The sequence below is a fragment of the Alligator mississippiensis genome, chromosome 16 (genome assembly GCF_030867095.1).
Source record: "Alligator mississippiensis isolate rAllMis1 chromosome 16, rAllMis1, whole genome shotgun sequence".
In the NCBI taxonomy this organism is placed as follows: Eukaryota; Metazoa; Chordata; order Crocodylia; family Alligatoridae; genus Alligator; species Alligator mississippiensis.
In genome coordinates, this window is record NC_081839.1 from 16,763,294 (window position 1) to 16,783,422 (window position 20,129).

Here is a 20,129-nt window from a genome sequence, read left to right on the forward strand (position 1 = left end):
CAGGAACGGGCTCTTGGCTCCAGCCCTCCTTCAGCTCCCCTCACTGATCCCACGCTCACAACCTAACGCTAGCGAAAGCATCATGTTTGCCGGCTGTAGCGCCACTCATGGCTCTGGACTGACTCACGGAGCTGGCTGATTTGGTTTGGAGCATGAAACATTTCTTTAGAAAACCCCCCAAAAAACTGGGAACATCATCATACCTTTCCCCCTGTCTTGTCGTCTTTGGACCCTGCAAGGCTTTGGTCCACAGGGGCAGGGGGTCACAGCCCACGTCTACCAGGCAGACGGTCCTTGTCTGTGTGGAGGCGTCCTGATTTTGGGGACCCTCTGCCTGGGTGCTGGCTTCCACAGTGGGGGGAGCACTTGTCTGCGTCCCGGCCTCAACCCCCTGGGAGGGGCGTTTCCGCCTGATTGCACAAGAAGCAACTGGTCAGAGATGGATCATGGACTGAATTCAAACCCAACAGGTCCTTTGACGAAGAACTCCCTGACCTGCAAACACCCCTGCTCCCAGCCCGCCAGCCTGCCCTGCAGCGGGAATGCTGCACGTGACACCCCCAGCACCCCCACACACTAGCAGTATAAAAAGTATCAAACCTCTCCCTGTGCCCCAGTCCTTTAGGACAGCGGCGAGCCTCTGTTTGTGCGCTCGCTGCTGTCCTTGCCAGGGGTTCCCCCTGGCAGCCCGCATCAGCCAGGCAGAGGGCCCTGGTCTGGGTACCAGCGTGCTCCTGGCAGGGGCCCTCTGCCTGAGTGCTGGCCCGCATGGTAACGGGCGGGCACTCCTCCACGACCCCCTCCACAGGAGGCTGTTGCAAATGAAAAAACAGTGGCAGTGAGGAGAAAATGCAAGCCCCTGGTACAGTGCTGGCAACCTGGCAGAGTATGGGGGAGAGGACAGCCAGCCACGAAGCAGGGGAGGTCCTCGCAGCACAGACCCAGACCTGCCACCCCACCGGTCCCACAGTGTGACACCCACAAGGCTCACGTAGTGCCCAGCACCGCACACACATGCCCTCCACCAATAGAGCCAGGGCAGCACCCAGCCCCTCGAGTGCAGGGCCTGGCACAGCAGAACACAGCCTTGCCCTGGGCACACACAGGGCCACACACATTCCCCCTCTCCCTGGGCAGGGGCATGCAGAGCAACTCACCTCTGTGGGGCTGTCCTCCAGAGCCTGGCCCTGCTCCCTGTGTGCCTGGAGGGCCAGCACCAGGGCGCGATTCTCCTGTTGCAGCTCCTCCACTTGAGTCTGCACCACAATCACCCCAGCCCATCAGACCATGCCCACGGCTGCACCGAGCATATCGGGCACCCAACAGCGGCACCTCCCAAGGCACCCGTCAGCCCCACCTGTCCCCACACGCAAGGTGCCAGGACTCTGTTTCCCGCTTTCATGTCCTCTGGGATATACCCAACCAGCCAAGCTCGGCCTCAGCCTGCTCCCTCCCCTGCCCCATACCACTGCTGGCCTTGCCCCCGCCCCCCCAAGTCACCAGGAGCTGCTCTTCCCTTTGCCGAGCACTGTGGGGACAAGCACATTTGTGGGCTCAGGGAGACTGATGGTGCCATCCCACAAAACAGCCCTTCCCAAAGGAAAGACTCGCACAGAAGCAGGGATGGTCCCTTGGCTTCAGCCCCAAGCCCTGCGCCGCACCCCAGGAACAGCCCGGTGCCCCCCAGCCCCACACCTACTGGGACAGGAAGACTGCTGCGTCCTGCTCCTGTTGAGCCAGGCGGGCCCTGAGTGCCTTCAGCTCCAGCTGCAGGAAACGGGACCGTGTGGGTTAGAGAGGCCTCACGCCACTGCCCGTCTGTCTGCGCACGGAGCCACCTCTTGCCCCATCTGTCCCTCTGGCCCTGCCTTCACCCTCCATCCCACAGCCCAGCCACAGGCTTGTCCCTCTGGTCCACACCTCCGTGCATCCATCAGCGCACTTGGTCTCCTCACAGCCCCCAGCCCTGCTTGGACCCGTTCACCTGCTGCTGGTGGTACTCGCCGCAGGGTTTGTCCTCCTGGAGAAAGAAAGAGCGTCTGGGGCGATGGGCTCCCTTGGGCAGCAAGGGCCCATCTCCCCGTGATGCAGGGTTGGTGGCCCCCCAAGGCCGGGCAGAGCTCCTAGAGCTGGGCCCGGGGATCCCAGGGGTTGGTTGTTACCCCCTGTCCCAGGTGAGTCCCCACCTCCCAGCCCCAGGTACCCCCAGACACTTGTATTCAGGAAGGACTGTCCCTGCGATTGGGGGATGAGTCCACGACCCTACCTTAGTCTTGGAGGGCCCCTGGAGTTGGTGGGAAACAGAGACTTTCCCCCAGAGTCCCATGTGCTGCATGGGGCTGGGAGGGGCACGGGGCACCTGGGGAGAGACCCCCACCCTCACAGCTGCCTGTCCCACTCCCTGGGCAGGGGAAAGACTCCCGGCAGCGGCAGGCTGCAGCCACATCTGGCCCCTCACCTGCCAGGAGTCCTGCGTGCCACATGGGCAGGGCCTTCCTCCACGGGGGTCGGGTGGGAGTCCGTCCGGGGAGCAGGACCTTGTCCCCTCCCCATGCAACCACGTGAGTCCCTCCACCGCTCATGCCAGTCCCAAACTCACCGGGTGCACGGTCCCTCCTCTCCTGCACTTGTCCAACGGAGGGGACAGATGGGGACTCTTTAATGGGGGGCAGTTTACTTTTGGCCCATCCGTCTGTGCCCAGGCTGGCATCTGGTGCTGAGAGGACATGAGGGCTGAGCGTCAGGCTGGGTGGCACAGAGCACCACTTTTAGGATGGGGATCCCAGAGCCCGTATGAGCACCACCTTGCAAGGGAGCAGAGGGCAGCAGGGCCATTGCCAGGAGGAAGGCTCCCAGGGCTGGGGCATGGGCAGGGGCTGCAGGGCCAGGACCTGGCCCAGCGTGAGGAGCCCATGGGGGCCAGTCCCGTTCCCCTTCCCCAGGGAACTTGCTGGTGAAGAGCAGGGGGTGACAGTTTGGTGGGGGTGGCACCGGGCGGGGGCTGTCCAGATTGCACCATGGACAGCGTGGGCTTAGCCTGCCAGCCAAACCCTGCCGGGAGGGGAAGCCACACAGCCCTGTGGACTCTTGTGATGCCCAGCCCTTCTTGCTCCCATGGCGGGGCACGTGCCCAGGTCTCACCCAGGTTGCTGGAGTGCAGGCGCAAGGCGGGCAGCTTCTCCCGCTGCAGCATCTGCAAAGAAACACGGCCCTGAGCTGAAGGAGGGAAAGAGGAGCCGGACTGCCGAGAGCAGGGACGAGGCACGGGGCCGAGTGCTGGGCCCTTGCCCAACCTCATCCCCTGCTCACAGCTTGTCACATCTCCCAAAAGTCCCTGGGACGGACCCGTGCCGTGTCCCCAGGGCCGCCCCCACGGCTGAGTGAGAAAGGGCACTCATGTCTGCAAGTGGTGCTCGCCTCCGACGCCCGGATAGGAGGATGGACTAAACCTAATTACCTAACTAATGCCTAAGGAACTACTAATCTAACTCAGAAACAAACAAACAACTAACTAACGAACTAATGAAATAACTATCTAACTATTGAACTATCTAACGAACTAACAAACAACCTATCAACTAACAAACTACCTACCTAACGAACTAAGAAACTACCTAGCTAACAAACTAACAATCTAACTGGTTAACGAACTGAGAAACTACCTAAAGAACTGACAAACTACCCAACAAACTGCTAAAGTAAGGAACTAACTAACCAACAGAGATGAGGCACAAGGACGCAGAAGGGCAAGTGGCGCGGGTGAAGGGCGGGAGAGCAGTGGGAGGAGCCAGTACCTGAGAGTGAGGCTGGGCATTGTGATGTCACTGGGCACAACAGGTCTTTTTCCATGGCAACCAGGGGTCTCCCTCCCACCCGGGCAAGGTGCTGAGTGCGGGGGCTGTGGGCTCCTTTGGCCTGGCCTGGCCTGGGGGTGCTCCCGCCCCAGATGACCTGAGCCCCTGAACTCTTTGGGCGCATTGTCTGTCCTTGTCCGTGTGGCCCAAGCAGTGACCGCCCTGGCTGGAGGGTCACAGCAGTGAGCGCCCTGGTGCAGGGGGTCCCGGTTAAACAGTAGCCCCCTCTGATCACTGCCCGGTGGGGTGGGGCTGGGAACACAGAGCCCAGCTCGGCCTCAGCCCCATCTGCAAATCCAGAGTGACAATGGCCTCCGAACCCTCCAGCCCTGCTTCTGTTGGAGAGAAATAGCTCCCATTCCTCTTGCCCCTGCTCAGATACAGCTCAGCTCCCCAGCATGGTGCGGTCACTAGGAGTGGACTTTCCTGATGGTCCTCTTGCCCCACACTCACCCCCGCCACCAGCAAGGGGACGGGGCGAACTCGTGCAGCTCAGGGGGCCACTCCCTGGGCTCTGTTACTCCACGTGGGGAAGGGGGAGCAGGGACGGGCATGCTCATAGTTGTGGCACAACCGAATCGCCAACAGGACACTTGTGGGCTCCTCACATGAGCCCAAGTGCCAGGGATGGGCCCAAGGATAGTGCTTGCTCTATGGCATGGGTCCCAGGGATGAGGCACTCACTCAGACCCCCATGCGTTTGGGGTCTCTCCACAAGTCACCATTCGGCTGAGACTGGGGTGGGCAAACAGCTTGATCTTTATTAGGAACAGGATTCAGCAACTCACAAGCTCACAGCTTGCAGGGAGAACTACAACTACCCACCAGCACAAACCGCACCTGCAGGGCATCACGGGGAGAGACTGGGTCATCCCACTGCTGGCCCCTTCAAGGGACCTCCCATGTACCACATCCCCGTCCTTTACTCGGGCAGCTCCCTCTTAGCGACTTGGATGTTCATCAGGCGCTACTTCAACTGGTGTGGAAGAAATCAAACTTCGCGTTGTGGTTGTATTAGAATTGGCAGAGCCATCTAGGTTTATTTAAAACTATACAAGTGATCACAGGGAGAGTTCTCAAAGGAACTCTGACCTCTACAAATTTGCAAGCGTATTTATACTTTAGACAGCGAGAAAAGATGCAGGGTTCAGGCAAAGCAACCTGGGGAGAAACAGAAAGATGTTGATCATTCGTTTGTCACACGTAAGCAGTTTACTTATTTAGAAAAAAACACTATGTTTTGGGAACAGTTCTCAGCTTCTGGTTCAGCGGAAAGGAGGAGGTTAACATCTGCACACAGACAAAACAAGGCATGAAGGTTTCTCCTTATCTTAGAACATGTTAAAACACAGAGCATCAGCATCAGCACCTTTTTTCTTCTCTTTCTCTCTCCTCTTAGTCAAGGAAGAGGCCTGGTTAAACTTATTTCCACTTTCCCCTCTTTTGGGCCTTTTTGGCCCAACATATTAGATATTTATAGCCATGAGCCTTTTAACTTCTAATTTTTCTTTCTTTTAACTATTTTAACATACATATCACAAACGTCGTCCAATTAAGGGAGAAAGCGATCATGGGCACCCCTGTCATTGTACTAGGAGGCAAGTGGGGACATACCATTGTTACATTTGCCTGATCATCTGCACAAATACACCAGAACCACTACAGCGTTAACCCTGCATTATTCAGTGTCAGTCAGGGCAGTTCAGCCAGTGTGCACCACTGCAGGCTGTGCCCACTCCTGAACAGCTGCTGCCTTTGTCCTTTTCAAAACAGCTAAGAAGTACCTTTGTGCCTACCCATAATCTCAGTCTTTTTTGTAACCCCCTTCCCCCACCCCCATGAAAACAAACAGCTTCAATGGCTGGCTAGGACATGGGGGTGGGGGTTTGGAGTGGGGGCATAAGGGAAAGGTGGTTTGTCCTACACCCTATACGACTTGCGGCTGAGCATTTTCCCTCTGGGATCTAGGCAGCACCGTTCTGAGACATCCAGGTCTCCCCACGTACTGCTTATGGAGACTAGGGACCCAGGTCTCCTTCCACCTGCTGGGCACTGCCATGGATTAGGCCACCTAGCATCCACCTAGTCCATGCTGCAGAAAGCCCAGGAAAAAACACTAAAGTAAGAGGTAAGTGAACACTCTTTCTGTTTTTCCTGATTAGCCTTAAGGCAAAGACAACCGTGTGTTACATACGTAGATACCTAGCAGGGGAAAGAAAAATCTGGCCCTAGGTGCCTAGATCGCTGTTCTGGATTCCACTCCATGGGCCGGGCGCCCGCAGGGAGGCACTCTGCAACTCAACAGAGCAGCATCTAAGGACTACTTCTGAAAAAGGATTAAATGTTTTTGCCAATATAATGGGGGAAACCTGTGGTGGAAATGAAACATGAACCACAGTCTCTCAACCCCCTGGTTAGCACCCTTAAAACTGGGCCACCTTTGTTCTTCCTCCATTCATAATCTGACTAGTCCTTTCATTAAGATTCAGTATTTTACACCTCAGGGTTGCTGTCCCCGGGATTACTTACCACACCTAGGGCTAGACTGTGCAGCCTTCAGCCCAGGACTTGGTTTGCTCAAAACTGTACCACAAAAAATACAAACATTTGCAACAAAAATCCAACATTTTTACATTGCCTTTTTGAAAACTGATGGCTTAATTCAATTCAGTATCATGCCCTACAAGGTACGCATCCAAAAACTTACTTGAATATATGGATTATCAGTTATCAGGTCTCCCTTCTCATCATAAGTAAAAACTGGTAAGTCCTTGGCTATGAACTCTCTAAAAACAAAGATAAGCATTTGATGGATTAGAAATGCAAATGCACATTATTAAAGACAGGACACTTACTCTAATTCTCCATACGTGTACAGAAGGGAAAACAGAAAGGAAAATTAAGCAAACTGGCAGCATCCATGATGAAACAGTGGCATTTCCTGACCAAGTCTGGAGAACCCGCTGCACTCTGGAAACAAGGTGCAGCTCACCAGGATGGCTGTGGGGATTATCACCAGATCCTTGTGCCAGGAAGGAAGGCTCTGTGGAGGGAGGGCAAGGGGCCCAGGAGGCAGAATGGCAGAGATTTCCAGCAGGCCCACCGCTTTCACAACACCGTCTCATCTGCAGAAGGAGAATGCAGTTGCTGCTGGCCCTGCGACTGGCACTGTCCCTCATGAGCCCCCACTGAGTCTCCCAGCAACCCTCAGCCCTGAGGACCCTCACCATCACCGCCTCAGCATCCATGGCTGCAGGACAGGTCTCCTCAGGTCCATTTGGACAGGGGTGCACTCTGTACTATTCCTGCAGAAAACTTACATGACCCCACAACTGAAGCCAGGTGGCAGCTGGAGTTGGGGGACAGGGTCTACTTCAGCCACCCCACAGAGACAGGATGGGGCAACCCTGTTCTCCCCAGGGCTGCAGATGGAAATCCTGCAAATGGCTGAGGCGGTGCTGGCTGCCTGGCCCATCTCTGGGCCCAAACGCAGGGGCTATCTTGAACCTGGCTAAGGTCGGCACCCCCACTCACAGCGCTGATCAGCAAGAACCCACTACCTCAGCACCCTGAGTCCTCACGAGTGCCTGGTCCTCAGCGCGCATGTTTATATGTCCATGTGCACATCTTAGATACTGTGCATTTATTGTAGTACTTGCTTAATAAAGTACTGACTAAATGCTCAGTACCTGGAGTTACTGTGCAGTAGTGCCAGCGCACGGTTATTTAGTGATGCTTACTGCGCATTAGCCTCATAGCACAGTAGGTGCAGTAGGTGATTAGCACGGTTTGTGCTGTGATGCGCTACTGCGCAGTGTTATTAGGCTAATGTGCAATAAGCGTCTTGGGTAGATGCGCCCCATGAGGACTTCAACGTGAGCCTTGGGGCACAGGACTGGACCAGCAAGAACTTGAGCATAGACACCACAGACATCAGCTCGCCATCTGCTTGGGAACTGATTACCCAGAATAATTTTGTACCATATGCAAACTTTCATATTTCACTGCACACTCCAGTCTCAATTTTTTTGTTTCACTGAGATTCAAAAACTAGACTGAAAATGTTCTTTTCTATGGTCTGGGAAAGCGTCAAAAGTAGCAGTGGCAAGGGGGTAGCTGGAAGTTGCCCGGCCCCAGTGCAGGCACAGGCTCGGCACAAACAAAGCCCTGGGATTCTGTGGGCCAGATCCAGATCCAGTTGCTCCACAGGCCAGATCCAGCCTACTGACCCCTGGTAGGATCCTATTACAAGAATACTGTGTTCTTGTTAAATGAGCACAGCATGCTCAGTGGAAATGTATAATCACTTGTTGCCAGTCTGGGCCATTTTCAAGAGGCCTGTACCAAGCTACAGAACTGAAGCTTAAGCAGGAGTGAACTTTTGCAGACATGACAACTAGCCTGGTCAATGAAAGAAAGCAATTAATACGTCCAGAGAAAACTAGAGCAAAGAGTCACAAAGATGACATAATAGTAAGGAAGGCTTACAACAGATCATTGAAAAGCGATATATCACACCTTTAGTTTGATAATGTTAGTAGGAATGACTGTTAGAACCAAGAGCACTCAATATACCAGTGGCTTTGCTATAATAGAGGCATTTATTTTAAATGTCTTAGATAAACTTTAGAAACAAAGCAGCCTGGTCAGTGAAGCCCATGAACAAAGGCAAAAAGAAAACAGGGGGGTTGCAAACAGTGATAGCAAAGGAGGAGATAAGAAATCCTCTGCTGCGGAGTTGTAACTTCACAAGGACATCAATCCCAGCTAACTGACATCTTCTCCATCCACCAGAGGACTGGTGTCATTCCAGGTGCTAAAGTTTCAGTGAAACAAAGAAATCTGAATGAATGTTTTAATGTTTATTAAAACATTAAAATAAGCTCCCTGTAAATATAGGATGTGAGCTGGAAGGAAAATTGGAGAATTCCACAAATGAAGATGACACGCTGCAAATCGGCAAGCTGCTACCCCACTTCCGCTCCCCAAATATCCCCAGCTGATAAAGGTGAGAATCTATATTGCACTATTTTACATAGCTAGATAGGCACTGAAAAAAGTGTATATTCTTTGAACTTTGGGGTGTGAACAATAAAAGGGCAGGCTGTAGATCTGTCTTTCGCCTCTTTTCTGACCTGAGCAGCGACCACTGAGGGAACTGAAGCTGTACCTTAATTCTGTTAGATTGCAGAAAAGGTCTTGGTCACAGACAGGCTGAAGTCTGTGTCTTTCTAAACACTGAATGGTCACCACTTTGGGGTAACAAACTGTAAGTCACTTGGGACAGATTTCTTGTTTTCGTTTCTCTAACTTGCCATGCGCACTTATGCTTTCTACAAAAAGAAAGGAAAGGTTCAAAGAAAGCACTTGCATTTTTTGTTGTAGATGAACTATATGATGACTTCCTGCTATTTTGATTAAATAGGACTCCTCCGCCTGTAGCAGACAAGACAGAAAAACATACAATTTAATATTTTTTTAAAACTTTTGGGCAAAGCAATTCCTACCTTTCATCAAACAAAAATAAAATTGGCAATATTCAATCAGTCTGTGTTCAGAGCATATCTTTCTTCTCTTATCTGGAACCCTGGCTACAAAAGACACCACAGTTGACAAGGAGCCCCAAAACAGACAAATCTAGAAGCTTGATTAAGAATGTGTTAACATTAAAATTTTACAGTGCTGCGATTCGAGTTATAAAAGAAACAGGACCCCACACATGGTAACCACATAGGTATAAAGTTGTGGGATGTTAAAGTGATTTTTATTGTTCAGTTAATCATGAAGCCTATGGGCTTTGTCATACACTATACTTGGGGCATGTTAACTGCACTTTAAACACTAGTGTCTGAGATGTCAAGCAGTAAAACACGTGCTAAGGGCCATCACAGAATAACGAAGGAGGTTCTCCAGATGGTGCAATCTAACATGCGTTGAGCTAATGTCTGACTGCCCCGGGGATAATACAGTCAGGAGACTCTGATGTGGTGAGGAGGCCAGCACCAACAACTAGCTGTTTGTGCTGCAGGGCCTGGGACTGACAACACTACAGCGTACAGCAGTCTTCAATGGCTCCGGCACTTAGGACATGTTTCATTTAGATCGTAGCAAGCATTACTGCCTGACTGCTCAGAAAACTTTCTACCTCATTTTATTTTGATCGTAATAAGCAAAACTATGAGTTACAAAGTTTTCTGAGCAGTCACAAGGAAAATACTTACTACGTGCTACATCAAACGTGTCCCAAGTATAAGCATGGAACGATACTCATCCAGAATAGAAATGTGCTTGGAAGGGATATGACCCCACATAACCATCTTACTCCATAGTTGTAGGATTGTAAGGCAATCTTAGGCACTGACTTCAGCATCGAAAATGAGGTCAGTTCTCCTTAAGTACAGCTATGCATCCCACAGAAGTTTCGTTTTATGAAAGATTTAAAGAACTCAAAATTTGGCTTTTTTTCAGAATCAAAATAAAAACCACAGATTTTGATTTTCTGGCAGAGGGAAAGTTGAAAACTAAAGATGCGTCTTTTTTAATGCTTAAAATAATTAGTTTTAACCTTGAAATTCTACGTAGCAGGAATATAAAACAAGCTTTAAGAAAGTCTGAACATAAAAGGATCTGGCCTTTGTTGTAGCGGGGAAATGCCCTTCCAGATTATACAGATCTAAAAATGATTTGTGCAGAAGTCACCGTCCTGATCAAGAGCCCTTGGACTTCACTACAGACCTGAATCACTGTTTGCTCAAGATTGGGACGAATCCTCCCCGTCCAGCAATCCCAGGCACCCGAGACAAGTTTTATACACCGCTGGTCTCTCAGGTCAAATCGGCTCCGAATCCTGTCGAGGGAGCAGGACTCGACCGTACAAGTCTGTGCGGCGCGACCGCCTGCAAGTACTCTCCTGCCCAGACTCCTCAGCCCGGGCCTGCAGACACTCCCAAATCCATGGCAGGCATCCTACGTGCGTGCCCCAAGCCCGGACCCCTGGGCTACCTCAGGGCGACAACGTGCATTTTCTTGGCGAGCGGTAGCGCATGAGTGCCTGGCCACCCCTTGCTTCTACCGTCCCTGCACCGTCGCCTCGGGAAGAGAGACCCGAAGTCTCAGAAACCGTGAGAGGCATAAGCTGGGAAAGCAGAATATTTTAACAGTGGACACTGACTGGGCAGTGTCCTTCCCTCTTGTGCAGTCACTCTGCAGTTTGCTGCAGACGACTAATCCAGGAGGTACAAGAGGCCTGATATCCGGATCTCAATTCAGTAGTCTTTGTAAGCCGATTTCCATGCCTGGCTCCTCCCTTCGTTTTCATTCGCTGTCCCGTCCCCAAAATTATTCCCCAGTTCTCGCCCCACCCCAGCAACAGCAGCAGCAGCAGCAGCGCGCGCAGCGGCCCTCTGCCTCCAGCCCCGCCCCCGCCCAACGGTCAACGCCCCTGCCCAACGGTCAACGGTCAACGCCCCGCGCCCAACGGTCAACGGTCAACGCCCCGTGCCCAACAGTCGCCAAGCCCCGCCCCCGCCCCACCCAATGGTCAACACCCGGCGCCCAACGGTCACCAAGCCCCACCCCCACCCAATCCCCATGGCCCAGCAACCCCGCCCCTTCCCCCTGCCCATGCTCCAGGCCCCGCCCCCTCACGGAGCAGACGGGCCCATTTCACAGCAGGAGGATCGAGGCGGGGGAGCACAACATTAGCAGGCGGGCAGCGGGCGGGAAGCACTGACCTGGGGTACCTGCTGCAGCTGCCCCGGCTGCCCACCGGGCAGGAGCGCCAGCAGCACAGGCAGGGGAGAGAGGGACGGGCTCGTGCTGCCTGGTCCTGGCTCCTTGGGTGCATGGGCTCAGCGCTGCTCCTTCCAGTGCATGGGGTGGGCACGGTTGCTTAGTGTGCATGGGGTTGGCACCACTCCTTGGGGTGCATGGGGTGGGCGTGCTGATTAGGGTGCATGGGGTCAGTGCTGCTCTTTAGGGTGCATGGGGTCAGCATGCCTCCTTAGGGCACATGGCGTCGGCATGCCTCCTTAGGGTGCATGGGGCCAGTGCCCCTCTTTAGGGCGCGTGGGGTCAGCGCTGCTGCTTAGCAGGCCACGCACAAGTCTGCCGGGCGGTTGTGTGTCTTGGAGCCCAACGCAGCCAGGCCCCACGGGTGTCAGGACCTGGATTGGGGCGTGGTTGGCTCTGCAGTGGTGCTGAGAGGTGCTGAGGGCTGCAGGGCTCTGCCCATCCTTGGCTGTCAGTGGGAGCCATCCGGCTGTCAGCTGTGCAACGATGTGATAGACCAGCAGTAAATTATACCGGTATAAGATGCACCGATATAACTGTTCCATCTGTCCATTCCCATATTGGTCTAACAGTTCCAGTACCTTCACCCACTTAAACTGGGGTAGGAGTGGACAAACATTACAGTAAATCACAGCAGTGCAAGCCCTCGCCTCCCCTTTTTCATATGGTTTTGACGACCTGCCTTTCCTCAGCCTTGGGTGGCTGACGTCCCTTTTTAAGCAGGGAGCCAGTAATTAATTATCTCCGAGGGGAGCTGCTCACTCCTCTAGAGTCCGGTGAGATGAGTTAATAGGGTCGGAGACCTCCAGTGAGGACCAGCACTGGACCTGGTGGATGCTCCCTGCCCGGGTGGCAATGATTTTGTTTCTGAGCCTGCTGGAAAGGGCGTTGTTGTGGCCATAGGGAGGCCTCCATGGTAGATCATGGGCTGGGGTCTCTGCCCCAGCAGGGGCTAGGCTCGCTCACACAGCTGGTCCCTGCCAGTCCTGTGCCTCTACGTATCCCCCAGGCCCCCACTGGATGCTATACAAGCCCCTAGTCAGAAGCAGTCTCTGTCCCAAGGAGTTTCCAGCCCAGGCAGACTCCCACCAGAGGAAGGCTGGATCATGGCCCCCATGTTATAGGTGGGGGACCTGAGCCCAGCCCTAGCCAGAGCCTGAATTCCCTCCCTGGAGAGATGCCAGAAACAAGAGACCCCTTGCTCCTGCCCATCCCCTCACCCCGCCAGGCTTCTTCTGGTACGAGTGCAAGGAGGTGTGGATCGAAGGGCTGCGCAGCTACCTGCTCGACTGGTGGAACTTCCTGGACATCGTCACGCTCAGCATGTACCTGGCCTCCTTCGTGCTGCGGGTGCTGGTCTCCGTGACGGGCCAGTACCACTGCTGGGACGCCCCCTCCTCGCCCGAGTGCTACTACTTCACCAAAGCTGGTGAGCTCCCATACTGCTGCTGCTGGGGTTCCAGCCTCTCCCCCTGGGGGACATGCCACCCCCACCCTGTCCAGCAGGCCCCCTGGTCTGGGACGGCAGCTGCCTCCAGTCACTTCACTCTTGCCAACACAGAGGCCAGCGAGTACAAGCCAGGACAGTGCTTCCTGTGCAAGAACGGGGCTGAGACCCAGCAAACTCATTCCCAGGGGCAGTGACTCTGATGACTCCCAGCCAGGCCTGGGCTCACATCTACAGACTCTCTCATTACCCAGCCCCATGGGGCACCCTGTTCCCTCGGTACTTCTGCCTCTTTTGGGGAGACCGAAGGACCCCAAAGTCCCCATCTGTCCCACATTCCTACAACCCGTGTTCAGAGAGATTTTCTAGCACAGATGACCTCTCATCTCCCTCCCTCCCCTCTCATGCCCCAGTGGGCTTCATGGTCCCCCCAAAACACTCCCGACCATCCCTTCCTGCAGGTTATATGGGAAGATGGGAGCCAAGATATCCCGGGCTCAGTCTGTTCCCTGCCCTGAGCCCCCATTGCCAGGTTGTGTAGGCTGGTGATGCGATTGCAGGGACATTTTTCAGTGATGTGCGATGATCCTACTATAGCAAAATGCTGAGAGCTTGCGTATCCTACTGAGCCAAAGCATTGCCCCTGCCTGCCACGAGGCATCAGGGCAAGCCCGTATATCCAGCCGTGAATCTCCCCAGGAATGCCCAGGAGCAGGAGAGGATGCTGGCAGAGTGTTAAGACAAATCTCAGCAATCCTCATCCTGGGGATGAGCCTGAGAGAGCAGCTACTTCAGCGCTAAGCAGAGGGCAGCTGCGGCGCTGCAGTAACAGCAGTCGTGATAAAAGCTCTTAGCTCTGCGGGAAAAGTGCAAGACGGGAATGCAGGAGCAGCCCCCTCGGCCAGCGAGCCCAGCCCCTGCGTGCTGCCCCACGAGTTCCCCCCACACCCTCTCCCAAATAACAGGGCATGAAACCCAGAGCACCTGTAACAGCCCAGAGCTGAGCATTGGGATGGCCAGTGCTCTGGTGTTGCAGCCACAGGGTCAGATCCTGTCCCAACTACCAACAAAGGCAACCCCCCACCTTGCGAAAGACCCTTATAAAGGTCAAAGGTTATAGACCCAGGGCACAAGGAGGGGAAGGGACAGGCCAGGGAGTTGGGGACAAGACCCAGGCCGTGGCTCTGGCTACGCTGCTGCATTGCTACCCCTGTCAAAGCCCCCTGTGAGGGCTTCTCTGCTCAGCGTGGGACAGGCAGTCTGCTGACCCCTCTCACCTGCCCCCACTGTGCCCAGGGCACCATGAGTGGCATGCCGAGGACCCCCAGTTTGTTGCAGAGGTGCTTTTTGCAGTGACCAGCATGCTGAGCTTCACCCGTCTGGCTTATATCCTGCCAGCCCAGGAGTCACTGGGGACCCTGCAGATCTGCATTGGGAAGATGATCGATGACATGATCTGGTAGGGACTGACCGCCCTGCCCTGAGGCCCAGGGTCTGAGGCCCCTCACTATCCTGGCTAGCCTGAGTTGGCAGGAGTTGGCAGGCATGGAGGTGCTGGGGCACAGCTGATCAGGGCCCGAGCCAGTCAGGTGTCCAGCACCCCCAATTTTTGTTGAAGTCAGTGAGCCAGCCCCCTCACCCCCGCCACGGGTGCTTCAGCCCCTGAACATGTGTGCTCAGACTGCAGGGATGGGCATGGGATGCAGGCCTGAATAAAGTCACAGAGGGCCTGGAGAGGGCACCCTCCTGGTGCTAGATGCTAGACAAACACATGGTACAGGCTGCTCCCTGCCTGCAGGCAGCATTGTCCAGCTGGAGCCTGACTGCCCAGTGGCATGGCCCCCTGCACAGGGAAGCAATGCAGCCTCCAGTGCTCAGTCTCAGCTGGATTCCCACTGGGGGACCGAGAAATGAATGCCCTTTGCATTGCAGCCTGCCCAGCCCAGGGCTCCCTGCCCTCTGACGCCTTTCCCTGGCTTCCCCTTGCAGGTTCATGTTCATCCTGATGATCATCCTCACTGCTTTCCTGTGTGGGCTCAACAACATCTACGTGCACTACCAGGAGTCCGAGCGGCTGGGCAAGTACGACCACCCCCAGCCCTGCCTCTGCACCCAGGGTCTGGTGGGGAGGGGCGGACAGTTCTCCACTGATTGGAGCCACAGGGCAGGGCACAGGGCCTGGGAAATGCAGAAAGGAAAGGGAAAGGCCAGCACAGTCGCAGGCATGTCCAGCAGAGAGAGGGCAGCGTTAGTGCCGTTGCACCAGGTCCTTCTGTGGCCACGGCTGGTGTAACGTGTATGGAGCTAGTCACCCGTGGTTAAGGAAGCTGGAGTCGGACCACAGCAGGGGCAGGGAGGTGCTGCTGGGTGGTGAGAGGGAGGGAGAGCCTGTCGTGAGAGCTGGGCTCGGTTTCCTTGGTGGCTGGGTGGGGAGAGGACTCCTGCCTATAAATCTTCCTGGGAGCAAGCACCAGGGAAGGGAGGAGAGCTCTCCAAGGCAATGCACACCGCTGGCCCAGGAGCACACGGGCACAACCCGGTCACGGATCAGTTTAGATAGGAAATGAGAGGATGTATGGCTAAACTCCAGAGCGCCAGGGCTTTCCCCCAGCAGGGTGTCCTTCCAGTAGAGAGGGGGGGATCCTCTCAGAGTCAGGTGGGAGGGTTGGGGTTGGAAGGGTCTTCCCAGTAGACTAGGTGTGCGGGTGTGGGCAGGGCTCTGCGGGGCCCCAGACTCGCGGTGGTCGATGGTCCTGTGCCTACTGTAGCTGGATCAGGCCTGTTCACATCCCACTGGTAACCCACTACCCGCTCTGCGGCAGCTTCAATGAGACGTTCCCGTTCCTGTTCTGGACCATGTTCGGCATGGGAGAACACCGTGTGGTGGACATGCCCCGGTTCCTTGTGGCCCAGTTTGTGGGCTGGGCACTTTACGGCATCTTCACCATCGTTGTGGTCATTGTCCTCCTCAACATGCTCATCGCTATGATCACCAACTCCTTCCAGAAGATCGAGCTCAGCCCTGTTGGGAGCCCGGCCCATGCTGGGGGAGGGGACCAGCCAGGAGCGAGCCCCCCTGATTGGATGGGGCAAAGCTGGTAGAAGCCCCAGCCTAGTCCTTTGACAAGGAAGCTGTTTCACCCCACTCACCCCTCCAAACAGAATCCATGCTGTGCATAGTACAGACAACCAGTATATGCCACCCCAGAGCCAGCTGCATTTCTCTGTCACAGGGGCACTTGGGATCAGTCAGGGTGAAACCCAGGGGGCCCAGATACCACACCTCTGCCCGGGGCAGACCCCCGTCCTTTGGCCCTGCGGGTCCTATCTCTAAGTTAAACCCCTCCGGCACGGTGGGGAACAGTCACTGGCTCCCCTCAGACAAGGATCCCTTGGAGGTTTATGCCAGGTGGGCACCTGGCAGACCTAGCCTTGCCAATCCAGTATTTGCACTGAAGAGAAATCAGCACCCTGCGAATGGGGTCAGGACCCCTGTGTCTGCCTCCTCCTTTTCCAGGGTGGATTCCCCCTGCCCCGCTTATGTCCCAGTGCCCGCCACCTGCCACCACGCCCCATGCTACACTCCTCATATACTACCAGCATGCAAGGCAGGACAGGCTGCCCAATGCCAGGGCCATGCTCAGTGACCCAGGGAAGGGGTGAGCGTAGGCCAGCTGGTGAACTCCTGCACGTGCCCTGTAAGGCTTGCATGACCCCACAGCTCTGAGCTGCTCCCCCCGGCTTGTGTTGCAGGACGATGCCGACGTGGAGTGGAAGTTTGCCCGCTCCAAGCTCTACCTGTCCTACTTCCGGGAGGGCCTGACACTGCCTGTGCCCTTCAACGTCATTCCAACCCCCAAGTCCCTCTTCTACATGGTCAGGTAATGCCAGGGTCCTCACCTGTCTCAGGGCATGAGGCACCTCTATCAGCTCACCCACCCCCTGGGAGACAGAGACCAGCAAGGCCCCGTTTTGCAGACAGGAGCTGAGATGCACAAGGAGGGAAGGACTTGCCCAAGGTCCACACAGCCATCACTGACAACTGAACCCAGAGCTACTGGCTCTTCATCCCATGGCTGAATCACCACACTGTCTATCCACCAGCCTTTTTTCTCTGTGCTGCAGGGAGAGCGGCTTTGCAAAGAGAGCCCTCAGGGGCTTTCCAAAGAAAAAATGCCATGTTTATTCGCATACCACACACCCTCCCAAAAAAGTTATGCACCTTGTTCTGGGAAGGCAGAAGGAAGAGCAAAAAACCATTGGCTTTTATCCAAACTATTCAGAAACAGTTTGTTTTTTTTATTTAAAACACCCCCCAATTTTCAGTGGGTAATTTTTCAGCAAAAAGGTCAGTGTGAGATGTGAATAATATGGCACTAATCTGTTTTCTTCCAAATGACAGGAAAGGTTTGGGAGGGAAGGGTTAGAAGTTTTCAGATTTTGGTTCAACAAATGAAAGCCAGAAAACAAAACAAAAATCAGTTTGAAAATACTGAATTTTCCCTTTTTCTCCCCCCACCTGCACCCCATTTGGGGACAAAAGGAAAAATAAGCAGAAAACGTCAATGGAAATTTTAAAAGACCCCACCCTGAAGATAATTAGCATTTCTGTCTTTCTCTTTAGTTTGACAGTCTGAACATCTCTACAAATCTTTGCCACGACTTGCAAGAAAAGAGACTTTCTGAAACTAGTAAACACGAGTTGTTCAGACAGAAATTTCCATTGCTTGATGAGGTCTCTGGAGCAGAGAGAGGTTCTGGAGAGAGGGAAGGGGAAGCAGTGTGTTCCCACTGGTCAGGCCTTCACGGGGAGCCAGCTCACAGACTTCAAGGCCCAGAGGGCTCATTAGATCACCAGGCCTGACGTTCTCCACCACGCCAGCCATTGCATTTCGCAAGAGTCCCTCCATACTGAGCCTGGTATCTTGTGTCTGGCTAAAGCAAGACTGCCAGACAGGAGAGAGGCAGCCAGCATGGACCGGGGGATGTGAAGGGATGCCCTGGGGCTTGGTTCCTTACAAATGGGCGCCTTTATTTCTCATTTGAATTTGCCCGGTTTGACATCCAGCCACTGGCTCTCTTTCTGCCTGTTTCTTAGTGGATTAAAGAATTTCCTGGCCTCTGGCATCTTTTTCTGTCCCTGGAGACACCTCTCCATTGCACTCAAATCACTCCTTGCTCTTTGCCTTGATAAGGTAATATATTGAGTGAATTCAGGGATAAAGCCACTGGTGCACTGCAGAGAGCTGGCATACAACATGGGAGACAATCCCCCTGAATTCTGGAGCTGTTTGGCTCCCAGTGCCATGAAATGGGCTCATCTTTCCAGTGGGCCAATACCAGGAAGCAGGCCCAGATGTTGGAAGGGTTTGGACCTGGCTGTGGGCTCCAGCGTGGATTTTGCAGGGCTAGCTCTGCTTCCGCCTGGCCCCTTGTAACCCACGTTCTCCTGTCTTCCCTAGGGGCATCTTCCAGTTCATTTGCTGCTGCAAAGCCAAGAAGCAGCAGGACTGTCCCTCGATCCCCACCATTGTAAGTGTCCCGCACAACACAGCGGCTGGTAGAAGCTGCATTGGCTGTGTGGCCGTTGGTAGAAGCCACGTTGGCTGCGAGGCTGTTCTGCGAGGCTGGATGAATGGTAAGCAGCACCATTCCCTGGTACCTGTGTAATTCCTCTTCCCCTTCCTCACCCCAGGCTACCTCAGCCCTGGACGACACCATCCTGCAGGGAGAGAGCCGTGGCTCCTACAGGCTGCAGGTGCTCAAGGCCTTGGTGCAGCGCTACATCGACACAGCCAGGCGGGAGTTTGAAGAGAGCAGGAGGAAAGGTAACCCATCCCCTGCCGCCATCTGCCCCACAGAGCAGGGAGTGCCTGGTTGGGACCTCCCAATACAGGTCTCAAGGCAGGGAGCATGTACTAGGTCCTCTTGTAGCAACTGGTTCACCAGAGGGTAACAACCTTCTACTGCTGCTACTTGGAATTGCTCCTTTAGCTCAGGTGGCAGAGGCTGCACTAGGCTGTGTGTTGATAACTCAGTTCAGGGATAGCAGAGGGGTGTGATATGGCAGAGATGGAGCTCCCTGCTTCTCATCCAGGCTCGTGTTGCCCTGGGGTCGATGGCATGGGAAGGTGGGCCCAGTGTGCTCCTCTCTCACAGCTGCCAGCTGCAGCTGGGCAAAGCAAGAGCCATGCTGTTGGAGCCAACAGGGTAACTCCAGGCTGATGTGGCTAGAGCTGATGCCAGACCTGCCCTGGGTGTGATGGCGGGGGAGATGCCCCAGGCTGCACTTGGCCCATGCACTGAGATGAAGCTGTGGGTAACCAGGGTCCCCGCACCTGTCCCTTACTGACAGACCTGGGGAACCGCATCACGGAGCTGAACAAGTCCGTGCTACACCTGCATACAGAGGTGGAGCACCTGAAGAATGGGCTGGCTGCCAGCCGCACCCCCGCCAGCTCCCCAGCCGCGGCCAGCATGCTGCACGGCTACATCCGCAGAGTCCGTGACACCCTCCACAAGCTCAACCAGGATGCGCCTGGCTCTGGGGAGGCCTCGCCTGTCAAGGTGATGGTGCACCAGGACGGGGCTCCCAGCACCGGGGGCACCTGCCCCGAGGACACAACACTGCCTGGGGAGGACAGACAAGCAGCAGAGCCAGCGTTTCCGGCTCCCTTCCAGCAGGAGGATGGGGGAAGCTGACTCCGCTCCCAGCCATACCCAGTAGCTGTCAGTGGGTCCCTCCAAGCTTTTGTAGTAGCATAGAGCAAAGTGATGACAGCAGCATCCCCACCCCTGGTGCAGCCAGGGGGACTAGAGGCACCTTCCCCTGGGTCAGGCATAAGGACCAGCAAGCTAGAGGCTAGTAGCCACTTCCTCATGGGCAGCTAGGGGTAGGGACAGGGCTGATGGCCCGGGGCTGTTCCCAATAGAAGTAGCAGCCAGGGACGGGTTACCCAGCGTGGCTGCTTTGCCTGTTCCCATGTCTGTGCCAAGACCTGGCAGGTTCTGAACAGTGCCCCTGAGACTCACCAATA

The 20,129-nt window shown here is 54.9% G+C and overlaps 1 protein-coding gene across 1 annotated transcript in view; it reads left to right on the forward strand.

The window, feature by feature from the left end:
* The window catches only part of LOC132246613 (short transient receptor potential channel 2-like), a 578,215-nt gene extending 558,421 nt beyond the window's left edge, over positions 1 to 19,794 (forward strand). The window contains exons 6-13 of the mRNA XM_059719943.1: positions 12,874 to 13,074; positions 14,389 to 14,551; positions 15,082 to 15,174; positions 15,915 to 16,116; positions 16,846 to 16,973; positions 18,555 to 18,624; positions 18,788 to 18,920; positions 19,448 to 19,794. Coding sequence (XP_059575926.1) covers positions 12,874 to 13,074; positions 14,389 to 14,551; positions 15,082 to 15,174; positions 15,915 to 16,116; positions 16,846 to 16,973; positions 18,555 to 18,624; positions 18,788 to 18,920; positions 19,448 to 19,794 — 1,337 coding nt within the window. The remainder of the gene's footprint in view (positions 1 to 12,873; positions 13,075 to 14,388; positions 14,552 to 15,081; positions 15,175 to 15,914; positions 16,117 to 16,845; positions 16,974 to 18,554; positions 18,625 to 18,787; positions 18,921 to 19,447) is intronic.
* The last annotated feature ends 335 nt before the right edge of the window (positions 19,795 to 20,129 follow it).